At 34.2% G+C, this 19,756-nt stretch overlaps 1 protein-coding gene across 1 annotated transcript; it reads right to left on the bottom strand.

The window, feature by feature from the left end:
- Positions 1-5,138: 5,138 nt before the first annotated feature.
- Positions 5,139-6,497, bottom strand: LOC106396963 (transcription repressor OFP15). The gene has a single exon (XM_013837479.3). It carries the CDS (start codon positions 6,124-6,126, stop codon positions 5,299-5,301), a length of 828 nt encoding a protein of 275 aa, XP_013692933.1. The 5' UTR covers positions 6,127-6,497; the 3' UTR covers positions 5,139-5,298.
- Between the last annotated feature and the right edge of the window lie 13,259 nt (positions 6,498-19,756).

Here is a 19,756-nt window from a genome sequence, read left to right as displayed (position 1 = left end):
GACCAAAATAGCACCTTTCTAAGTTTATCCTTTGAAAATTTTAATTTTTTTATTTTTCAAAATTTGAAATCTTATCCCCAAAACCTCATTTCTCAACTCTAAACCCTAAACCCTAAACTCTAAACCCTAAACCCTAAACTCTAAACCCTAAACCCTAAACCATAAACCCTAAACTCTAAACCCTAAACCCTAAACCCTAAATCCTAAACCCTAAACCCTAAACCCTAAAATCTAAACCCTAAACCCTAAACCCTAAATCCTAAACCCTAAACCCTAAATCCTAAACCTCACCCTTTAACTCTAAACCCTATGTTTGTGACTTTTGATAAAACATTAAGTGCTATTTTTGTGACTTTTGACCTTGAGTGCTAGTTTGGGAACAAAAACTTGATTTAGTGCTATTTTTGTCTTTTTCTCATTAATATTAGTCAAACAAAATATTTATATAAAGATATTTTCTAAACTATTTCTATTATACGAGTGTTTTAAAACTTTTAACACAATAATAAGTACATAGTTTGATGAACATTTTTTTGACATATATAAATAATTTGATGTTTGATTTAACTATTTAAAATCATAAATAATAACTTAACTTGTGACTGAGTTCAAAACAAATTTTATTGCTTTTACTTTAAACCAGTTTAAGTTTAATCCATGAAACACTATAGGTTCAGTTGGTGATCACTAGAAGAATGAAAAAAATGAACAAAATAAAAAATAAAATTTCATTTGAGGAATTGAGAAAATAAAAAAAAAATATGAATTTTTTTTCAATTTGTTCCTTATCAAAATTGCATAGGAAAACATTTTCTTATAAATTCATTCCTCCATGGGAAATTTAGAAGAAAAAAGTGGGATCTACCTTTCAATAAGTTGACTAAAATTTCAACATAACTGGTATAAATTTTGAGAAACAAAGAATTCACCATAATTTTTTTTCTTCAACATGTTCACCAATAAAAAATTTATAATGCCGATTTTTGAATTAATAAGACATAAATAATAAGTATTCGTAAGATGATTATGCCCGCACATGCGGGCAAAACACGTAGTGATAATTAATCCCTAAATATTCAAAAAAGTAAAAAAATCTGTATAATACAATAATCAAAATCAGAATATTTTATGAAAAAGCTAACTTCTTGTTTGTAAATTTAAATAAGTAATAATGATCCAATAACCATATTCGAGATTAGTTTTGGACATAACGACATATAAACATTGTCCCAGTCTCTGAAATTAATATAGTTAATATGTAAATTATTTTATTTTCAAATTGAGTAAGAAAAATATATGTATTTGTTACTTGTGATTTAACTCGTATATATTATTTTTTGAAAAAAAATCATGTGGTCAATAAAGAGCAGAACCATGATATAAAAATCATGAAAATATAAGTTTTTCCGGCTAAAAATATATAAAAATTATCCAGTAATTATAACCAAAACGAAAAAATTAAACCATTTAAAAAAGACTTGTCACTGAATTTTTTTTCTTTCATAAAAGCATTTTTAATGGTTATAATTAAATTTTCTCTCTACATAAATTTGAGTTTCGCTCAAATGACAGTTTCGCTCAAATGACTGTTCTCATTTTTTTTCTTCAAAATAAAATATTCTAAGTATATTTTATTATTAATATTTACTATTAATTCTAATAAGACTATGTATTTTAAAAACTTACTAATTTTCCTCAACTCTAATTTTTATTTTAAATAAATCTTTAATTTTATACATAAATTTAGTCTCTAAAAAGAATAGACAATAATTTATATGAACTTATAGTTGTATTAATGAAAGTATTATTAGTTTCAGTAAAGTAACAAATACAAATATTTAATCTTTTAGATATATATTTTTTTTGTCAACAATCTTTTAGATATAAAATAAAATTATATACTATTCATATCTTCATTTTTTCCCTTCAAAATGATGATCCATGGGAATTTCTTTTTCATTTTTTGCTGTTTTCCTTCAAAATGATGCATTATTAGAAATGGTCTAATAAGTTTGGCCTAAACTACATTGCATTACCAAAAGAGTGAAAATGAAGTAGAAACAACACCGAGGAGGCAATGGGTGTTTGCTTGATAGTAAAATGAGCAAAGCTGAAGTCTAATCTTCGCTTGAGATTTGGTATTTCCCATAAATGTCAACTTTGAATTTCGAGAGAGCAAAACACGGCCTGAAAATTTGGACCCCAACCATTTACTGTATTATGCTCATATATATTTTATTACTTCCATTATTCCTTTTTAATGATGTTTATACTATTCGCGGTGGTGATCGTGATGGTTTACTTGTATTTTTTTTTTGGTCATCTGAGATTTGTATTTTTTTGTATTTTGTGGTCATCTGAGATGTGTATTGATGGTTACTTGTATATATCCTCTAAATTTCGAGGATAAGCTAAACACTTACTGCATCTAGAAACTTGAATTTGTTTTCTCGGTTATCAGATGCTAACAAAAATTCAAGGAAATTGAAATAATAATCTTTCTCTATTTTTATCTACTATAAAATAATCATACTAGATCCATATAATCAATTACATCTATTTGATTATTTACATTAATTTATTAAATATATAACATTTTTAAAGTATCTAACTAATTATAAGGATATTAATAATAAATCAATTTTAACTGTAATATTTTATTTTACTTTTAGTTATAACAAAATCTATTGAAAAAAATCTTACAAAATCTTACAAAATATTTTAAATATTTTTTTAATTAATACATTGATTAATTTCGTAATTAGTAATATAGTAATAGTAAAATTGATTTTAGTTAAAAAAATTTATAAAACAAAATAAAATAAAATTTATATACTATTTTATAAATTTTATAATTATAGTCAATATTATATTAAAATAGAAGTAATAAATAAATTAAAATGAAAAGTTAATTAAACTGGTAAATAAACATATTTTAAAATTTACCTTTTTAAATAAATAAAAAAAATATCATTCAGTATTTAAAAATATTAAAATATCATTCAGCATTTAAAAAGATTAAAATTTGTAAATTATGTCATATTTTTATACAAAAAAATAAAATTTGTAACATATGTTAAATTTTTATATCTATAATTATATATTTATTTATTTCAAAAGTCACAAAAATATATTATATAAAAATTAGTATAGGCAAAATATAATATAAAAATTATATATTATAAAATAAAAAATTATCCGTACGGCAAAGTCTAGTTATATATATAAAATGGAAAGGGCGATTAGAAATATTTTTAAAATAGCTTATAGGGTGATTAGAAATATTTTTAATAATCGTTACTGCGAAAACCAATCTCGAAGGCAGAGAGTTGACAATCATTTTATTTTCGCATCACCTATACACCACTGTCATCAACCGTCGTGCAACTAGTTAACATATTTAGGTGTTTGTCACATGATTAAACTATGTACATGTGATCGCTTTTTAACACCTAACTTTTTGGATCTTGATAATGTAAATAATTGATTGAACCGTAAATATTTATTATATTTTTATCTTCATAAGAATTATTAATATCCATCTTTTAAGAACGGATTAATTATTTTGCTAATATACTAGAGCATCTCCAACCCCACTACAAAAAAACTGTAAAATAGAGTGGAAAATGCAGTTATGAACAAACAAAAAAGACATTACTGCATATATAGAGTAATGTCTTTTTTGTTTGTTCATGATTGCATTTTTCACTCCATTTTGTAGTTTTTTTTACAGTGGGGTTGGAGATGATCTTAGTCAAAAGTATGTAATTTTTTATTAGATAGAATTAAAAAATGCTGTAAACTATTTTAGGTGACTTTTAATTCATCACCACCTGACCATTGATTTTTGTTTGGGTTCCTGATAGTTTTTTTTTTTTTGTAACTTAACACAAAATCAAGCTCTCAATCCCATTCCTGATAGGTTTTGTTAGTTTATAGAAGTTAGATTCTGATTTGATCAAAAAAAGAAAAAAAAAGAAGTTAGATTCTGGATCACGGTCAATTTAAATGTCTTAGATGGTTTTCTTTAACATTTGAAATATGTGTGGAAGATTTTAAATTAAAAAGAATCTGCGATGCAGGACCTGTATGCAGGTATATCTTACAGCATCTAATATTTTGTAGTATTCTACATGTCTGGGTGTTTCTTGCAGTCACCATTGTTTTTGGATTTACTATGAACCAAATCACTTTATCAAAAACAAAAAACTGCTCTGCCATATAAATAAACGACAGTAGAATTCAAATCCAAGGGATTTGATATTTGTTAAAGATTTGATAAGATTATCAAAAAGCCGATGCCATAGACTAAATAAATACATAAATTCGTCCCCTCCCATGTTAACGAGCGATGGTATTATTATTATTGAACTAAATATTATAAATATTGTGTGTGTAAAATTAGATTACGTTGATAATCTCGTAGGAGTGTGTTAAAGACTCACAGTCCCACATGTCTAGTCTTAAAGCCCAACCTGCCGTTCAAGCGAAGATCTTCGCTGTTTTCCCGTTCTCGCTTATCCAACGTTCAAACAAAGATAATTTTATAGTATTTTTTTATAAACTTTGTCTCATCCCATTCAAAAAAATGCCAAAATTTTGACCGGAGAAAATGGTCTTACTAAATTAGTTGATCACAATATCCAGAATTACGTTATCACTGAAAACGTTATTTTATATGCAACTAGAAGTTACTCACTGTAATTATGACATATGATTATTTGTTTTAAACAATTATAAACAAAAAGTAGCAATGTCGTAAACATGTTTTTATGTACGTTGTGTCAAAAAAAAAACTCTCTCCGTTTCAATTTTTTTTTTTTAGTGTTTTTACATATATTAAAAAACACATTAAATCATTATAATAAATATATCGTTTTTTGTAATTTTCAATTTTCAATAATTTTTAACCAATAGTATTTTAATAAAATCAATTAATTTTTTCGAAGGTCACAACTTTTTCATAAAAAATATAAAAAATCTATATTTATGAAACAATTTTTTTCAAAAAAATCTATTTTTTTGAAAAAGTCTACTTTTTTGAAAAAGTCTACTTTTTTGAAACGGAGGAAGTATCAACTAACCGGTTGTTTTCATCAAATAAGATTGGTCGATCGAACTACATTAATCATCCTACATAACGAAAAAAAAAAAAATTCCGCATAATTGAGAAAATTAATAAGTAAACACAATACATACCAATATAGCAAATATTCAAGGTAGCCAATGTTACGATTCTGCACAAATTTTCATTAAACTAAAAATAGTACAAATTAAGAAGAAATAAAGAAAATCATTCTAAACCAAAATGTCTTTAGTTTTCTCATCCATCTCTAACAACGAAGACAACGGCAAGAATCGTACGGACGTGGATGAAGTCTCATCGGAGGAAGAAGACGAAGAACACGACGTGTAGAACGACAAAGGAGATAAGGGAGATTCTCCAAGACCTATACTGGTACAATAAGAAGTGCTAGCCTCTCCGGCGGCGGCGCGTGACTCAGAAACGCCGTCCATTTCGTCTTTGGCAATGTTGTTACTGATGGGTTCATTCGTGTGTAGTGTTAAGTTCAAGAGTAGATCGACAAAAGCGGCGAAGATGTATCGATGGCTGGTCTTGGCGTTGACTTTCAAGAACTGGACAAGAAGCTGCTCGAGGCTTCTCCAGTCGTGGTGAAGCGAGTGTGCCTCAACCATCTCCTCCATGGATCTCTTGAAGTCAGAGTAAGGGTCGCTTGATTCCAAGGACAAGAGCAAGAAACCTTCCTCTTCCTCCTCTGCTTCTTCTTCTTTTTCTTCTTCCTCTTCTTGTACTCGCCTAGTTGTAGCTTCTTCGAGTATAGAGTTGGATTCTCCTTTGATTTCGAAGATGAGTCTCTCTGAAGATCTTAGACCTTTTATCACACTCTCTATCGACTCTTTGATCTCAGGTTGGTCAACCTCATCGTCTTCTTGCTCGTGGATAGGGTTGGTGAAAGTGATGGTGGCTCTGAACGATATGGTCTTAGGGTTTTGATGACAAGAAGGCCATGCCCATGAAGTGGAATTTGTTGATGATGAAACTGAATTTGAATTTGAAGAACACGAAAACGAAGAGTGGTTCTTGTTCACAAATGGGATTTTCATTTTTTCTATTATTTTCTTAAGAAAAATAGGACAGTAAAATACCTTTTTATTTGCTTGGGGATTAGATTCAAAGTAAGAAACTGAGAGAGTTAATGGAGTCAGGGAGGGAGGGAAGATTTTAAGGGTTTGAAGAGGGGGAGAACAGAGAGGCTTAGTGGGGTCTATTTCTTTACTTATTTTAACGTCTATATATTTATTTATTTACATTTATTTCTTCTTTTATTTGGTTGTTGTATTATATTAATGGCTTGATAATTTAATGTTGTTTGGTTGGGATTCATTCAATATAATTCAGTACTACATTTTTCCTGTTACGCTGTTCTCGTATTTATTATAATAAATGATTCTATTTTCCTCTTCTCGTGTTCCAAAAAAAAAAAATAAAAAAAAAAAAATAAAAAAATTTCCTCTTCTCGTCGTCTTTCCTCGTAGCTTTCTTCCAATTTATTCTTAGAAGTATTTTAAACTTTTTTAAACGAACATTTTACACTATAAGACAGTTTTCGTTACATTCTAGGACAGTTGTTACTATTAGAATAGTTTTTTATGACTAGAAACCAAACCATCATTAATTAGACTATTTTTATCTAATTAAACTATACATTTTCTAAAATTTATTATGTTTCTTCTCTTTCTCAAAAGTAGACAAACGTAACTCTGAAAAAAAAAAAAAACTTCTTCTTCACATCTCACTCTTCATCAACCTCTAAATCTCAGGTCATCTGTGTTGCAACTCTTCTTCGCCATGTTTCCTGGTCATCCTCTGTTACTGCGGGTGAATCTTAGTCGAGCTGGATTACAAAATTGTTAGTTCGTCTTCTCCTTCGCCGTGAAATCAACACAAACAGATTCTTCCTCCACGTCGTGCTCTTCAATTTATCTCTCTTGTGCCGCGGTGGTTGTTATGTTCGAAATCCGCTGCGGTGGCCGTGTTTCAATTCGTTCCCTTGTGCTCTTTAACTCATCTCCCTTGACAAAAAAAATCACTATTTTTAAAATCTGAATTTGAAAAACATTTTATAAATGATAAAACTATGATCTTGAAATGTAAACTATAATTAAAACGTAAAAGAATGAAAGATTATGTGAAAGAAATCAATAGCGGCCGTAAAAGTTTTGCAGAAAACCCTAAAATTCTGGGAAAGTCGAAGACATATTTACTAAAATGTCGCTGATTAAAAAATTGAAATTAAACAAAATATGTACACATTCATGGGTCGTACACATGGATAATAATGTGTATGTATACTATTATATTAATAATTTGTAAACACATCTAAAGGTGTTTGCGTGTTTAACATATACTTAGAAATTTTTTTTACAAGTATGTACACTATTTTATCAGATATTGCATTCAGCTATGTTCTGATATTGGTAGGTTTGAACATTGCCAAATAGTGTACATATGCACAAAGCAAAAACCTTTGTACATGTGTACATAGTGAGTAATCTTTAGATGTTGTGTAATATTGGTAAATTTATACATGTACTTGGTGAGTGTCCATATGGACAACATGGAAACCTCATACATATTTACATGATGCTAAACTTGTAGTTGTGTTTTACGGGTGGATGTACATTACATATGTGTACATGTGGACAATAAATAACGATGTTATGTTCAGTGTCCATATGGACAACATGAGAACAACATACTTGGAAGATACAAATGTACATTGTTCATCTGTACATGGCGATAAAATTGTGATAGGTTTTTTGGTAAAGGGGGGGGGGGATGTACATTAAATATGTGTACATGTGGACAACAAACAACGCTGACAAGAAAATGTGTGCATGGAAGAAACCGATGTACGCGTTTAGTTCAATTAAAATAACGAGTGGATAACCGCGGCATAATCCCGTAATGAATATTAGGAAATTGAGAAGTGTTGTGTACATAGTTGCCTTAGAAAAACAAAGTGTTCGTGGAAATTTTTCCAATAAGACGGGTGAATGTACATGTGGACATGAAACAACATTGGACAAGGTGTGTAGACAGTGCTAAACTTTTAGATGTTTTGTAATACTTGTAAATATGTACAAGTCGAGAAAGCGTACATATGGAGAAGGTGAAACCATTGTACATGGGACACAGAGTTTAAATTGCATATATTTCATGTTTTTAACGTGTTGTGTTTAATGTGGACACGGTGATGTGGACACGGTAGACAATGTACACTGTGATGTGTACACAATATATTGATAAAAAGAGTGCATGTGGACATGTTAAATACCAATGTACACGTTGCGATATCTTACAAGATGTAATGAATATTGACATTCACCTTCATTGTAGTAGTAGTAACAATGTACATGATCAGATAGTGTACATATGGACAAGTTGGAAACTCTGTGTACATGTGTAGATGTAGCTATACGTTAAGATGTTTTGTAGTGCTTGTAAATCCGTACATGTCCAGAAAACGTACATATGGGGACATATTGTTGCAGATGTTTTTAACGTGCATATGGTGGCTGAATCCAAACAAAGCATTAACGCTCACAAATCCATCTACAAAGGAAGTACCATTGTGTCCTAGATTATTTGGTTTGTCATTTATGTTCAAACATCATTTGAGCAACTTCCCCATGACTTCTTGATTTTTTTCTTCATTATCTTTGTACATAGTGAGATAAGACTTGTGTAAATATTCTACGAGAACAACTGAAAAATCACATTGGATCAAGATATCTTAGACACCAGAAATAGAGGTTACATTGGAACTTAACAATACTCACGACTAGACCTGTAATTGGATCAAGATGGGAGCAAAACATTTAGCACCGCAAAATATCGTCAACGTGTACGCATGTATTCACTGTCCACATGTACAATGTATTTTTTAAAATTCAGATGTACACTGGTTCTTTTGTACACTGCACAAGTTATGATATCTGATGATTCTAATGATTTTGAGTATCTTATTATTGTTGCTCATCGAGATGAAAGAGGCAAGACAGAGGCAACAAAGAGAAGGAAGCGACGAAGGCAACAACAAGAAATGAATCTGATGTACATGTGTATTGTTGTACATGTGGATGGTAAAAAAAGTTGTGTACATAGTTTATTGTTGTACATATGTAATGTAGTACAATATGATACTTCATATTTGTTTATCGTTTATGTCATTTAGGTGTGTCTTTAGCTATTTTTATTGTATTTTCATAGATGTATTCCTACTACAAGGGGTTAAAATGTTGTTTCTGAAGTTTAGGACGAAATTAAGGACCAACTTTCACATTTTAAAAGTATTGGGTTAAAAATAAATAACAAATAAGTTTAGGGACCAAATCTGCAAAAATGCGCAAATTAGACATTGTTGCTCTCAAGCTTATCGTGCCAGTTTCAGAGTGCGTCGGAGAGGCATGAAGGTCACGGCGACGATGAATCACGACGAGGAAAGATGAGTCGAGACACAGCACGGTATAGCGAGCTCGAACCACCACTGTTTCACCTTGCGGTGAAGGAGAAGATATGACGTTTCGACGGCGGCGAGAGCTTAGGTCACAGCGACGACAGAGACGAGTTGCAAAACACATACCGAAGATGACAAGGATTAATTGTGGCGGAGAAAAAAGAGTTGTGGCGAAAAAAAAGAGATGCGACGGAGAATGAGTAAAGTGCGACGATGTAAAGAAAATAAGTTTTGATAATTTCTGATATGTTTTTAGGTTTCAAACGTGTAGTCCCGAGAAATTGAGAAAAAATATTAATTTCCAAAAATTGTGGGACCATTTTAGTTACACCAATGACTTTAGTTAACAAAAACTATCTCAGTAGTCATAACTGCCTTATGTTGTTATTACAAACTTAAAGTTGCCTTACAGTGTAATATTTTCTTTTTAAGCGATGCTATAAGGTTTATTTTATCATTTCAATAGTGTATCACAAATTATTGGGTTTAAATCAAACAGCGTTTTGATATTTGTTTTTTTTTTTTAACGCTGGATAATTATGCTATTACAATTAGTAGACATATTACAGACAATTCTACAGCCGACAATTCTACCTGCCGTATGAGAATTCACGTCTGATTGTATCACCTGAGCCGCTCTATGAGATCCACGCTTGACGGTACTCCTTGCGCCATGCTGAAGATCTCTTGTAAACTTTTTTCTTTCTTAATTCGCATTATTCCACTTTCTCCGGAAATTGAACCCCAGACTTCTTGATGTATAAGCATTAATGAACCTTTGGTCAAACCACTGGACCAAATTGGCCTCATATTTGGTCAGAAACATCGTTTACCGTGATATGTACAGAGGAATGGCAATGATATTTTATTAAAACTATTTTGAAAGTTAGTTATGTGTCAATAACCGCAGTTTTAAAAAGTTAATTGAAACTTTCCGTACTAGGGGACTACAAATATATGTTGCACGTGGCATAAAAGTAATTGTGATTCCTAAAGAAAGCAGAATATTAGGTCACATTAAATGTTAGTCCAGTCCATATTGAATTCAAAATTTTAATTTACTATTGAATTCATGGCTCCCGGAGTGAGCGTCTATATGAAACCAATCTCCCGATTGAATTCCACTGGACACCAAACTTGATTATGTTTTATAAGAGGTAAAGAGTTTGTGCTTGTTTCAGTGTCAAATAAGTCAGCTAAACTTCGCTCTTTCGATATTACCTAAGATTCTGGAGTCTCTCACCGATAGTTATTACTGATCAATATTTCAGCTTCATATTGATATTTCAATATCGTTTTATTCGACTATCATTTGTTGTTTCGAATATTAGTTTCCGGATCTAGAGTAAAGCGCTTCTTCGGGTTTTTTCACTTATTAAACACAACTATCTCTATTTTCGTTGTATCAGTTCTTTGTATTTAACTTACCATTGAATTTACTTCCAGTTTTATTTCTTCGAACCTATTGGACGTTTAGATTAATATAACCGTTTTTGTAACAAAAAAAGTATAAAAGGTAAAGAGTTCAATCCTACCCTTTTTTCTTTTCAAATTAAAATAATTTCAACTCGACATTCCTTTTATTTGTCATATTCTTAATTAACTCATATATGTTCTGAATAATAAAAGTTGGTTAAATGTATTTATATTTATTTTCAATTTTTATAACACTACAAGAAAACATAATCTTAACGAGGGCGGTTTTCCTCGTTAGTTCGTCGTAAAAGAGGCTTTATGACGAATTAGCGAGGAAGCGCGTTTGCTCGTTACTCATCTGTCTTAACACATATTTCCTCGCTAATTCGTCGTAACTTAGCGAGGAATATATTTCGTCGTAAAGACGAAGTAGAGCTTTTCGTCGTAAAGACCACGTCAATATTCCACGTAAGGACGTCGCTATATTTTCTCGTAAATACCTCGAAACGAGTTCCTCGTAATCTACACGTAAATACCTTGAAAGCGTTTCCTCGCAAAATACACGTAACAACCACGAAAGGATTTCCTCGTACAATACTCGTTTATCTTTCCTCGTTATTTTCTCGTAAATGTTTCCTCGTAAAATACTCGTTTACTATTTCTCGTCATTTCCTTGTAAGGTTTCCACGTAAAGAGGTCGTACATTAGCTACGAATTTACTTCGTTTTTATTATTTTCCAGAATTTAAAAATATAATTAAAAAATAATTAAAATTATTTAATTTAATAATAAATTAAAATTTTAAATAAAAATAAATCAATATGAAAATATTTTATATATAAATAAGTTTTGAATTTATATAATACAACAACCGAAAAAAAAACTAAGGGTCGTTCATCGCCTGGTAGAATTCATCACTCCTCCTCGTAACATCCGCCTCGTTATGTACGTCGGATGACTCGCCTTGAATGGGATGTTGTTGTCGCATGTTCCTCAACATGGACTCCCATTCCGGATTTGTGGCCGCAATAACGTCCAAGAAGCCCTCGACTCCACCCATACGAGATTTTGTCGCGGTCAACTCGTTACGCAGCTGAGCGGACTCTCTACGCAGCTCAGTGACTTCATCATCCCGTCGCTGACCATAAGACGATGTCGCTCTCGGAACATCGTTGACGGAACCAATCCCCAACGTCCGTCCCTTTTTTTTATGGACAACCTTAAAAACAAAAAATAAATATTGTAAGTAAAAATTTAAAGTTATATTAAATGAATAATAAAAAAATAATTTTTTTGAAAATTTACCTCCTCGTTAATCTTATCCACTTCAAGTGTGGATAAGGTGACGGGTAATCCGTCGGTAGACTGCTGAGTCAGCTGAGTCTGGCGGTCTTCAACCCGAGCAACTACGTCGTTGTAGATTTGCTCGGACTTGCCATCTACAAATATGCCCGCCTTGTTCTTTTGGGTCCTCTCGTAAAGTTCCATAAGAGACGGGAGATGTCCCGTCTCTTTGGCCTAAAAAACATTTTAAAAAGTTAGAATAAAATATATATATTAAAAAAAAATATTTAATAAAATATTTAATTACCATTTCCAAACGGACACCGGCGTGGGGTTTTTGCCCCGTAGTGTGAAGCATCGGCCCGTTTCCGTGCTCATCGACCGTGTTACGGGAGTTAGAGCAAGCCTCGGCGATTCTAATGGAATCAGGAAGGCGCCAATAACGGATGAGGCCATCCCACACATCTGTGGTGAGCTCAGCGGGTTTGCCACGCTCATAACCCTTCACGATCCAGTCACCCTTCCAGTTGGAGACCGTGTCCAACAAGCGAGCTTTCGCCTTCGCGTTAAACTTCTTCCTCACCCTCTCAGTGATCCCCAAGGCCCAATTATATTTTTGCTGTTGTAAAAAATAAATTAACAATTAGTTTTTTAGAAAGTATATATATAAATCATGAAAAAATTAAAGTATATATAATTAATTAATAGAAACTTACATCGTAAATTTTGAACCACGTCTTTATGACGTAGTGAGGCGTCTTACTCCAGTTTGGATGTGGCATGGAGAAGTAACCCTTGATCGTGTTGGTTACGTCCGATGCAAGACATCCGTCTACCCCCACCTGGAAAATACAAATTTTAAATATAAATTATTTTTTAATGTTATAAAAGAAATTTAAACGAATTAAAAAAAAATTAATGCAACATACCACAAAGTTCCGTCCGGTCGGTCTGGGTCGATGACTGGTAAACCTTCTCTGCCTGGCAGACTGAGAATGTCCTCTACAGTGTACTGCGAGTAAGGAGCACTCGGAGGCACCATCAAATCAGGATGAATATCGGCGGCCATCGGAGGAGACACAGGAGGAGGCATCGTCGGATGAGCCATCGAGGAAGGCACATGAGGAGCCGATGGTGCACTAGAAGAAGTAGACCCAGAGACTCTCTGAGTGTACTGAGTCTCGGGGACAGTCTCCTGACCCGAAGAACCGGGAGCGGAAGAAGAGGCCGGGTCTAAACGACTACCCGGCTCACCGAAGATCTCTCTGTAATGGGCAGTAAGTCTTCATTTTCGAACCTGGGAAAAAAATTAAAATTTTAAAATTAACATCAACAATATATTTTCCAACATTATCCACCTAATCAACACTAAATAACATAAAATCCGCAAACCTATCTAAATTCCCTATACTAACCACCTAATCTATCCTAAACTAACCAAATTAGAGAGGAATCAGAGAGGCTTACCATTGCTACGAAATGGAGAGGAAGTAGAGAGGAAAGAAAGAGTGAGCGCTCGGGTGTATATATAAGATTACATATCGTCGCAAATTCCTCGTAAGTTTACGACGAAATCGCGAGCAGTTACAAAGGCCCGTGTTTTTTTGTACGAGGAAATTGCGAGGAATCACAAAGGCCCGTGTTTTTTTATACGAGGAATTATCGAGGCTTACTTTCCTATAAATATACCCACAACTCTCTTTCTCAAACCACACACAAACTCCCAAATCACACCTTATCTCAAATCACATTCCTCAGCAAAATCCTATTCAAATTATATATATTTGAAAAAAATAGGAAAAGGAGAAGATATTAGAATTAATGTGGGCGAGACTTACGTATTATAATTGCTGGAAGTCTTGCCACATGTTAATCTGGTATTTCTCTCATTTTACTTTTTTTCTTGTTTTTACACTACGAGATATTTACGACGATTTGTACTTACGTGGAATTAACGGGTTTTATGTTTAAATCCTTTTACGTGGTGTTTACGATGATTTCTGCTTACGTGGAATTAACGAGTGTTTTGTTTAAATCCTTTTACGTGGTATTTACGACGATTTCATCTTACGTGGTATTTACGACGATTTCATCATACGAGGACTTTACGACGATTTGTGCTTACGTGGAATTAACGAGTGTTATGTTTAAATCCCTAGAATCCGAAACCCGAAACCCGAAACCCTTAACCCCAAACCCCAAACCCGAAACCCCCAACCCGAAACCCCAAACCCCAAACCCAAAACCCCAAACCCCAAACCCCAAACCCTAAACCCCAACCCCCAAACCCGAAACCCCAAACCCAAAACCCCAAACCCGAAACCCGAAACCCGAAACCCCAAATCCGAAACCCCATATTCCTTATTTTCTACTTCATATATTCCAAACCCCATCTTTATTTTTAAGTTTCGTCGTTATTTTTAACGAGTGTTATGTTTAAATCCCTAGAACCCGAAACCCGAAACCCGAAACCCCAAACTCGAAACCCGAAACCCAAAACCCCAAACCGGAAACCCCATATTCCTTATTTTCTACTTCATATATTCCAAACCCCATCTTTATTTTTAAGTTTTGTCGTTATTTTTAACGAGTGTTATGTTTAAATCCCTAGAACCCCAAACCCGAAATCTGAAACCCGAAACCCCAAACCCCAAACCCGAAACCCGAAACCCCAAACCCGAAACCCCATATTCCTTATTTTCTACTTCATATATTCCAAACCCCATCTTTATTTTTAAGTTTTGTCGTTATTTCCTCGTTGTCTTACGTGATATGTACGACGATTTCATCCTACGTGGTATTTACGACGATTTCACCCTACGTGGTATTTACGACGATTTCATCCTACGTGGTATTTACGACGATATCATCCTACGTGGTATTTACGACGATTTCATCCTACGTGGAATTAACGAGTCCCGCGTTCTTTATTTTATATTTCGTCGTTATGTCCTCGTTGACCTACGAGGACTTTACGACGATTTGTGCTTACGTGGAATTCACGAGTGTTATGTTTAAATCCCTAGAATCCGAAACCCCAAACCCCATATTCCTTATTTTCTACTTCATATATTCCAAACCCCATCTTTATTTTCATTCCAAACCACAATTCCCACATTTGCTTATTCATAAAACAAACTCCCACATTACCTTATTCATAAAACAAACCCCACATTATCTTATTCATAAAACAAACTCCCTCATCTTATTCATAAAACAAATACATCAATCGGATACATCGACATTCTCGTCATCACTAGAAACATCATCATTTTTATTAAACTCGTCTTCAACAGCTTCGTCTGTGGCATCATCGGTAAGATCTTCGTACTCGTGATTATGCGGATCAATGAGAAGGATGTCATCAATTTCTTGTTCAGGTTCCTCGACTTCATTTATCTGTTCTTCTTGCAATGGTGGTTCTTCTCCACTGATGATTCGTCCTCGAGGTGTAACTTTGATCACTGCTAACCAATTTATACCTGAATCTCTCATCCGAGGGTATGGAAGGAAGCTAACTTGGTCTGCTTTGAAGCTAAGATGAAAGGCTCGAATTTGTTGTACCTTCGTCCACCGTTGACATCAACTACACCGAATTTGTTAGACCGAACACCTCTGTTGACGACGGGGTCGAACCATTCACATTTGAAGAGGACGCATTTCAGCTTCAGTATCCCTGGAAATTCGACTTCAATAATCTCCGTCAAGATCCCGTAGAAATCTGTTTCCCCTTTCACACATATTCCATAGTTACTGGTCGCCCGCTGTCTACCATAGTCATATGTATGAAAAGTATAGCCTCGTGTGAAATACATCTGTGATGTGGTGACCTTTACAAGTGGAGATTGAATTACTTCGTGTAACCACTTAGGATAATCTGCATCGTCGTCGTCATAATCAACCTGCAAAAATAAAGAGAATGTTAATGAAATACAGATCATGTATGAAAAAAAAGTTTGAGTTAATACCTGATTCCGCAACCACTTAATGAAGTGTTGATCTTTCCTTTTGTCTACGTCACTTGTGGATATACCAGGAAATGTTTCTTCGACTTGAGAAACAAATAGGCTGTAAAATCACATTTTATAGGAATGAATCTCTCGCAATTATACAATTAATTATACTTATATGTGTTTCGAAGTGTCAATATATGTTACCTTTCAAAATAACGCATCAATGGATCTTCGCAATTGAGTAGAATATAGGTGTGTGCACTATGAGCGTCTTGTTCACTCGACCACCAAACCTCTTTAGACTTCCCACCGAGTCGCCCAATCTGGCTAAAGATGTCTGGAACACCAGCAACTGCATATGTTGGCGCAACACCACCATCATCATATCTTCTTGGAGCTCTTCTCCGGGTACGTACTTTTGACGCAAAGTAGTACGATGTGAAGTGAGAAACTTCTTCCGTCAAACTTCCAGCAATTATAGAACCTTCAACTTTGGCGAGGTTCTTTGCTTTTCCCTTCAAATATTTCATGGCTCGCTCATACTGATACATCCATCCGTAATGTACAGGTCCACGAAGCAATGCCTCATATGGGAGGTGGACAGCTAGATGCTCCATGACGTCAAAAAATCCGAGAGGAAATATCTTCTCCAAGTTGCACAATAAGATGAGAATGTTCTCCTGAAGCTGTTCCACAACTTCTTCTTTAAGAGTGCGTGTGCTCAGATCCCTGAAAAATGCTCCAATGCCTTTTATATTCAAAAAAAAATTAAACACATTGTTAGTCATATATTATTTTGTAAATTATTGTGATATAATACACTACGTACCTGCAAGTGCTTCATGTACGTTTGTTGGAAGTAGCTCCGCAAATGCAAAGGGCAGTAGTCGTTGCATAAAGACATGACAATCATGACTCTTCATCCCGGAGAACTTTTGACCCTTTTCAACACATCTAGAGAGATTCGAAACATACCCATCGGGGAACTTCACTTCTGATGCCACCCAGTTGAACAACACCGACTTTTTTTCTGAAGATAATCTGAATATCGGAACGGGAACTTGTCCATTGCTTTTAATATGTAACTCGCTTCTTGAGCAAATATCCGGCAAGTCCAACCTCGATTTTATGTTGTTTTTGTCTTCCCTGGGACATTCAATATTGTATTCATGATGTTCTCAAAGAAATTCTTCTCTATATGCATCACATCGAGGTTGTGGCGCAGAAGAAGATCCTTCCAATATGGCAACTCCCAAAATATACTCTTCTTGTGCCAGTTGTGATGAACACCGTAAGAATCTGGCATATTACGAGGGACATGCCAATTACCACCCCAACGAACTGTTTCGTTAGCTCCGTAGTAGTCGATTTGCGCTTCAATTTGTTCTCCAGTTAGATATGGAGGAGGAGTGTCTCTCACAACCCTTTTGTGCCTAAACAAATTCTTGTTTCTTCGGTAAGGATGGCCAATGGGAAGAAATCGACGGTGACAATCAAACCAACTTGTCTTCCTACCATTCTTCAGTTGAAACGCATCTGTCGTTCCATTACAATATGGACAAGCTAATCTCCCATGTGTAGTCCATCCAGACAACATCCCATAGGCAGGAAAATCACTTATGGTCCACAAAAGCATCGCTCGCATCGTAAAATTCGTCTTCGTTGAACAGTCATACGTTCTCACCCCTGTTGACCACAAATCCTTCAACTCTTTTATCAGTGGTTGTAGGAAAACATCCAGGGACCTTTTTGGATGGTTCGGACCAGGTATTAATATGGTCAAGAATAGTAACTCCCGTTGCATGCACATCTCCGGTGGCAGGTTGTATGGAGTAAGAAAGACTGGCCACAATGAATATTGTCTCCCTGACATTCCGAACGGACTAAATCCATCTGTGCATAATCCGAGATACACATTCCGGATATTGCTAGCGAAATCCGGATGTACTTTGTTGAAATGTTTCCAGGCTCTTGCATCTGATGGATGAGTCATCTCACCATCCGTCTGAGTATGCTCGGCATGCCATCTCATCTTTCCAGCAGTCTGCTCTGATTGATACAATCTTTTCAATCTGTCTGTAATTGGTAGGTACCACATCCTTTGGTACGGTACCTTTACGTCCCCGTCCTTGCGGCTTGAATCGTGGCTTCTTGCAGAATCGACATTCTTCTAGCTTCTCATCATCTCCCCAATAGATCATGCAGTTGTCAATGCAAACATCTATCATCTCCGAAGGCAACCCAAGACTATAAACCAGTTTCTGAATCTCATAATAAGAATCAGCAGACACATTGTCTTCCGGCAAATACTCTTTAAACAAGTCCGCCCATTCGTTCATGCAACTTTCAGGTAGATTGTGATCAGTTTTAATATTTATCATTGTAGCAGCTAACGACAATTTAGAGAGACCTTCTCTACAACCACTGTAAAGTGGTTGATTCGCCGCGTTTAACATTTCGTAAAAAATTTTTGCATCTATATTAGGTTCTTCATCTTCATCATAAGCTACGAATGCATCAGCTACCATATCATGAACCCTATCATAATCTACCATCTCCTCCTGATGGTAACTATGTTCATTATGCAAATGATGATCAACCGGTTCTTTTTCCTGAAAATTGCTATTACTACTACTAGCTTCGTTCTGATCATAATTAAAACCTTCTCCATGTTGAAACCATATATAGTAATTTGGCGTGAAACCTCTATTTATTAAATGCTTCCAAACATTTTCACGGTTTGCCAGTTTCGAATTGTTGCATTTCCGACAAGGACAGAACATCTTACCACTTTCTTGGGCGAGCGGTGTTGAATCTGCTTGATGCATAAATGTCTCCAGACCCGCAAGGTATTCTTTCGTCACTCTCCCGTTAGCATCTCTATGCATATACATCCACTTCCGCAACTCGTAAATAGTCCCGGAGCCAGCCATTTTTTTTCTTTCACGTTTTTTGTTGTTGGTGTGTTTAAAATGATGTTCAAACATCCATATTTATAGGAAATTTCGAATCTGGTAGTTGCAAGTTTCCTATGAATTTACGACGAAAATTAATTAGGTGGCAAAAAAAAACGTGTAACACCTACAAAGTTGGTGGGTTCAAAAATTTCCTCGCTAAATACACGTAAACTATTTCCTCGTAAATAACACGCAAAGTTTACGTCGTATTTACGAGGAAATAGTTTTTCCTCGTAAAATACTCGTAAAATTACATCCACTTTACGACGAAGCACTTTTGTCGTTACGTTACGAGGAAATAACGATGACTTTAGTTTTTCACTTAAATTCCTCGTAAACTCGACGTAAATTTACGAGGATTGTTTTTACTCGTTAAATTTCGTCGTTAAGCATGTGTTTTCTTGTAGTGTAACATTATTTTGAATTTGTTGACATATATAATCTAGAATTAATATATATAAATTTATTAATGATTTGTTATGAAAGAAAAATTTATTATGCTGAAAGTACAAAACATCATTTACGTTGTAGTTGTAAATAGTGTTATACTAACATCCAAGCTAGAAAATTAACTCAAAAGTTTGGTTCTCTAACTTTTATTTTC

Source organism: Brassica napus, chromosome C4, assembly GCF_020379485.1.
Source record: "Brassica napus cultivar Da-Ae chromosome C4, Da-Ae, whole genome shotgun sequence".
Taxonomy (NCBI): domain Eukaryota; kingdom Viridiplantae; phylum Streptophyta; class Magnoliopsida; order Brassicales; family Brassicaceae; genus Brassica; species Brassica napus.
The sequence above is the reverse complement of the archived record's forward strand: the minus strand, read 5'-3'. Positions and strand labels throughout refer to the sequence as shown.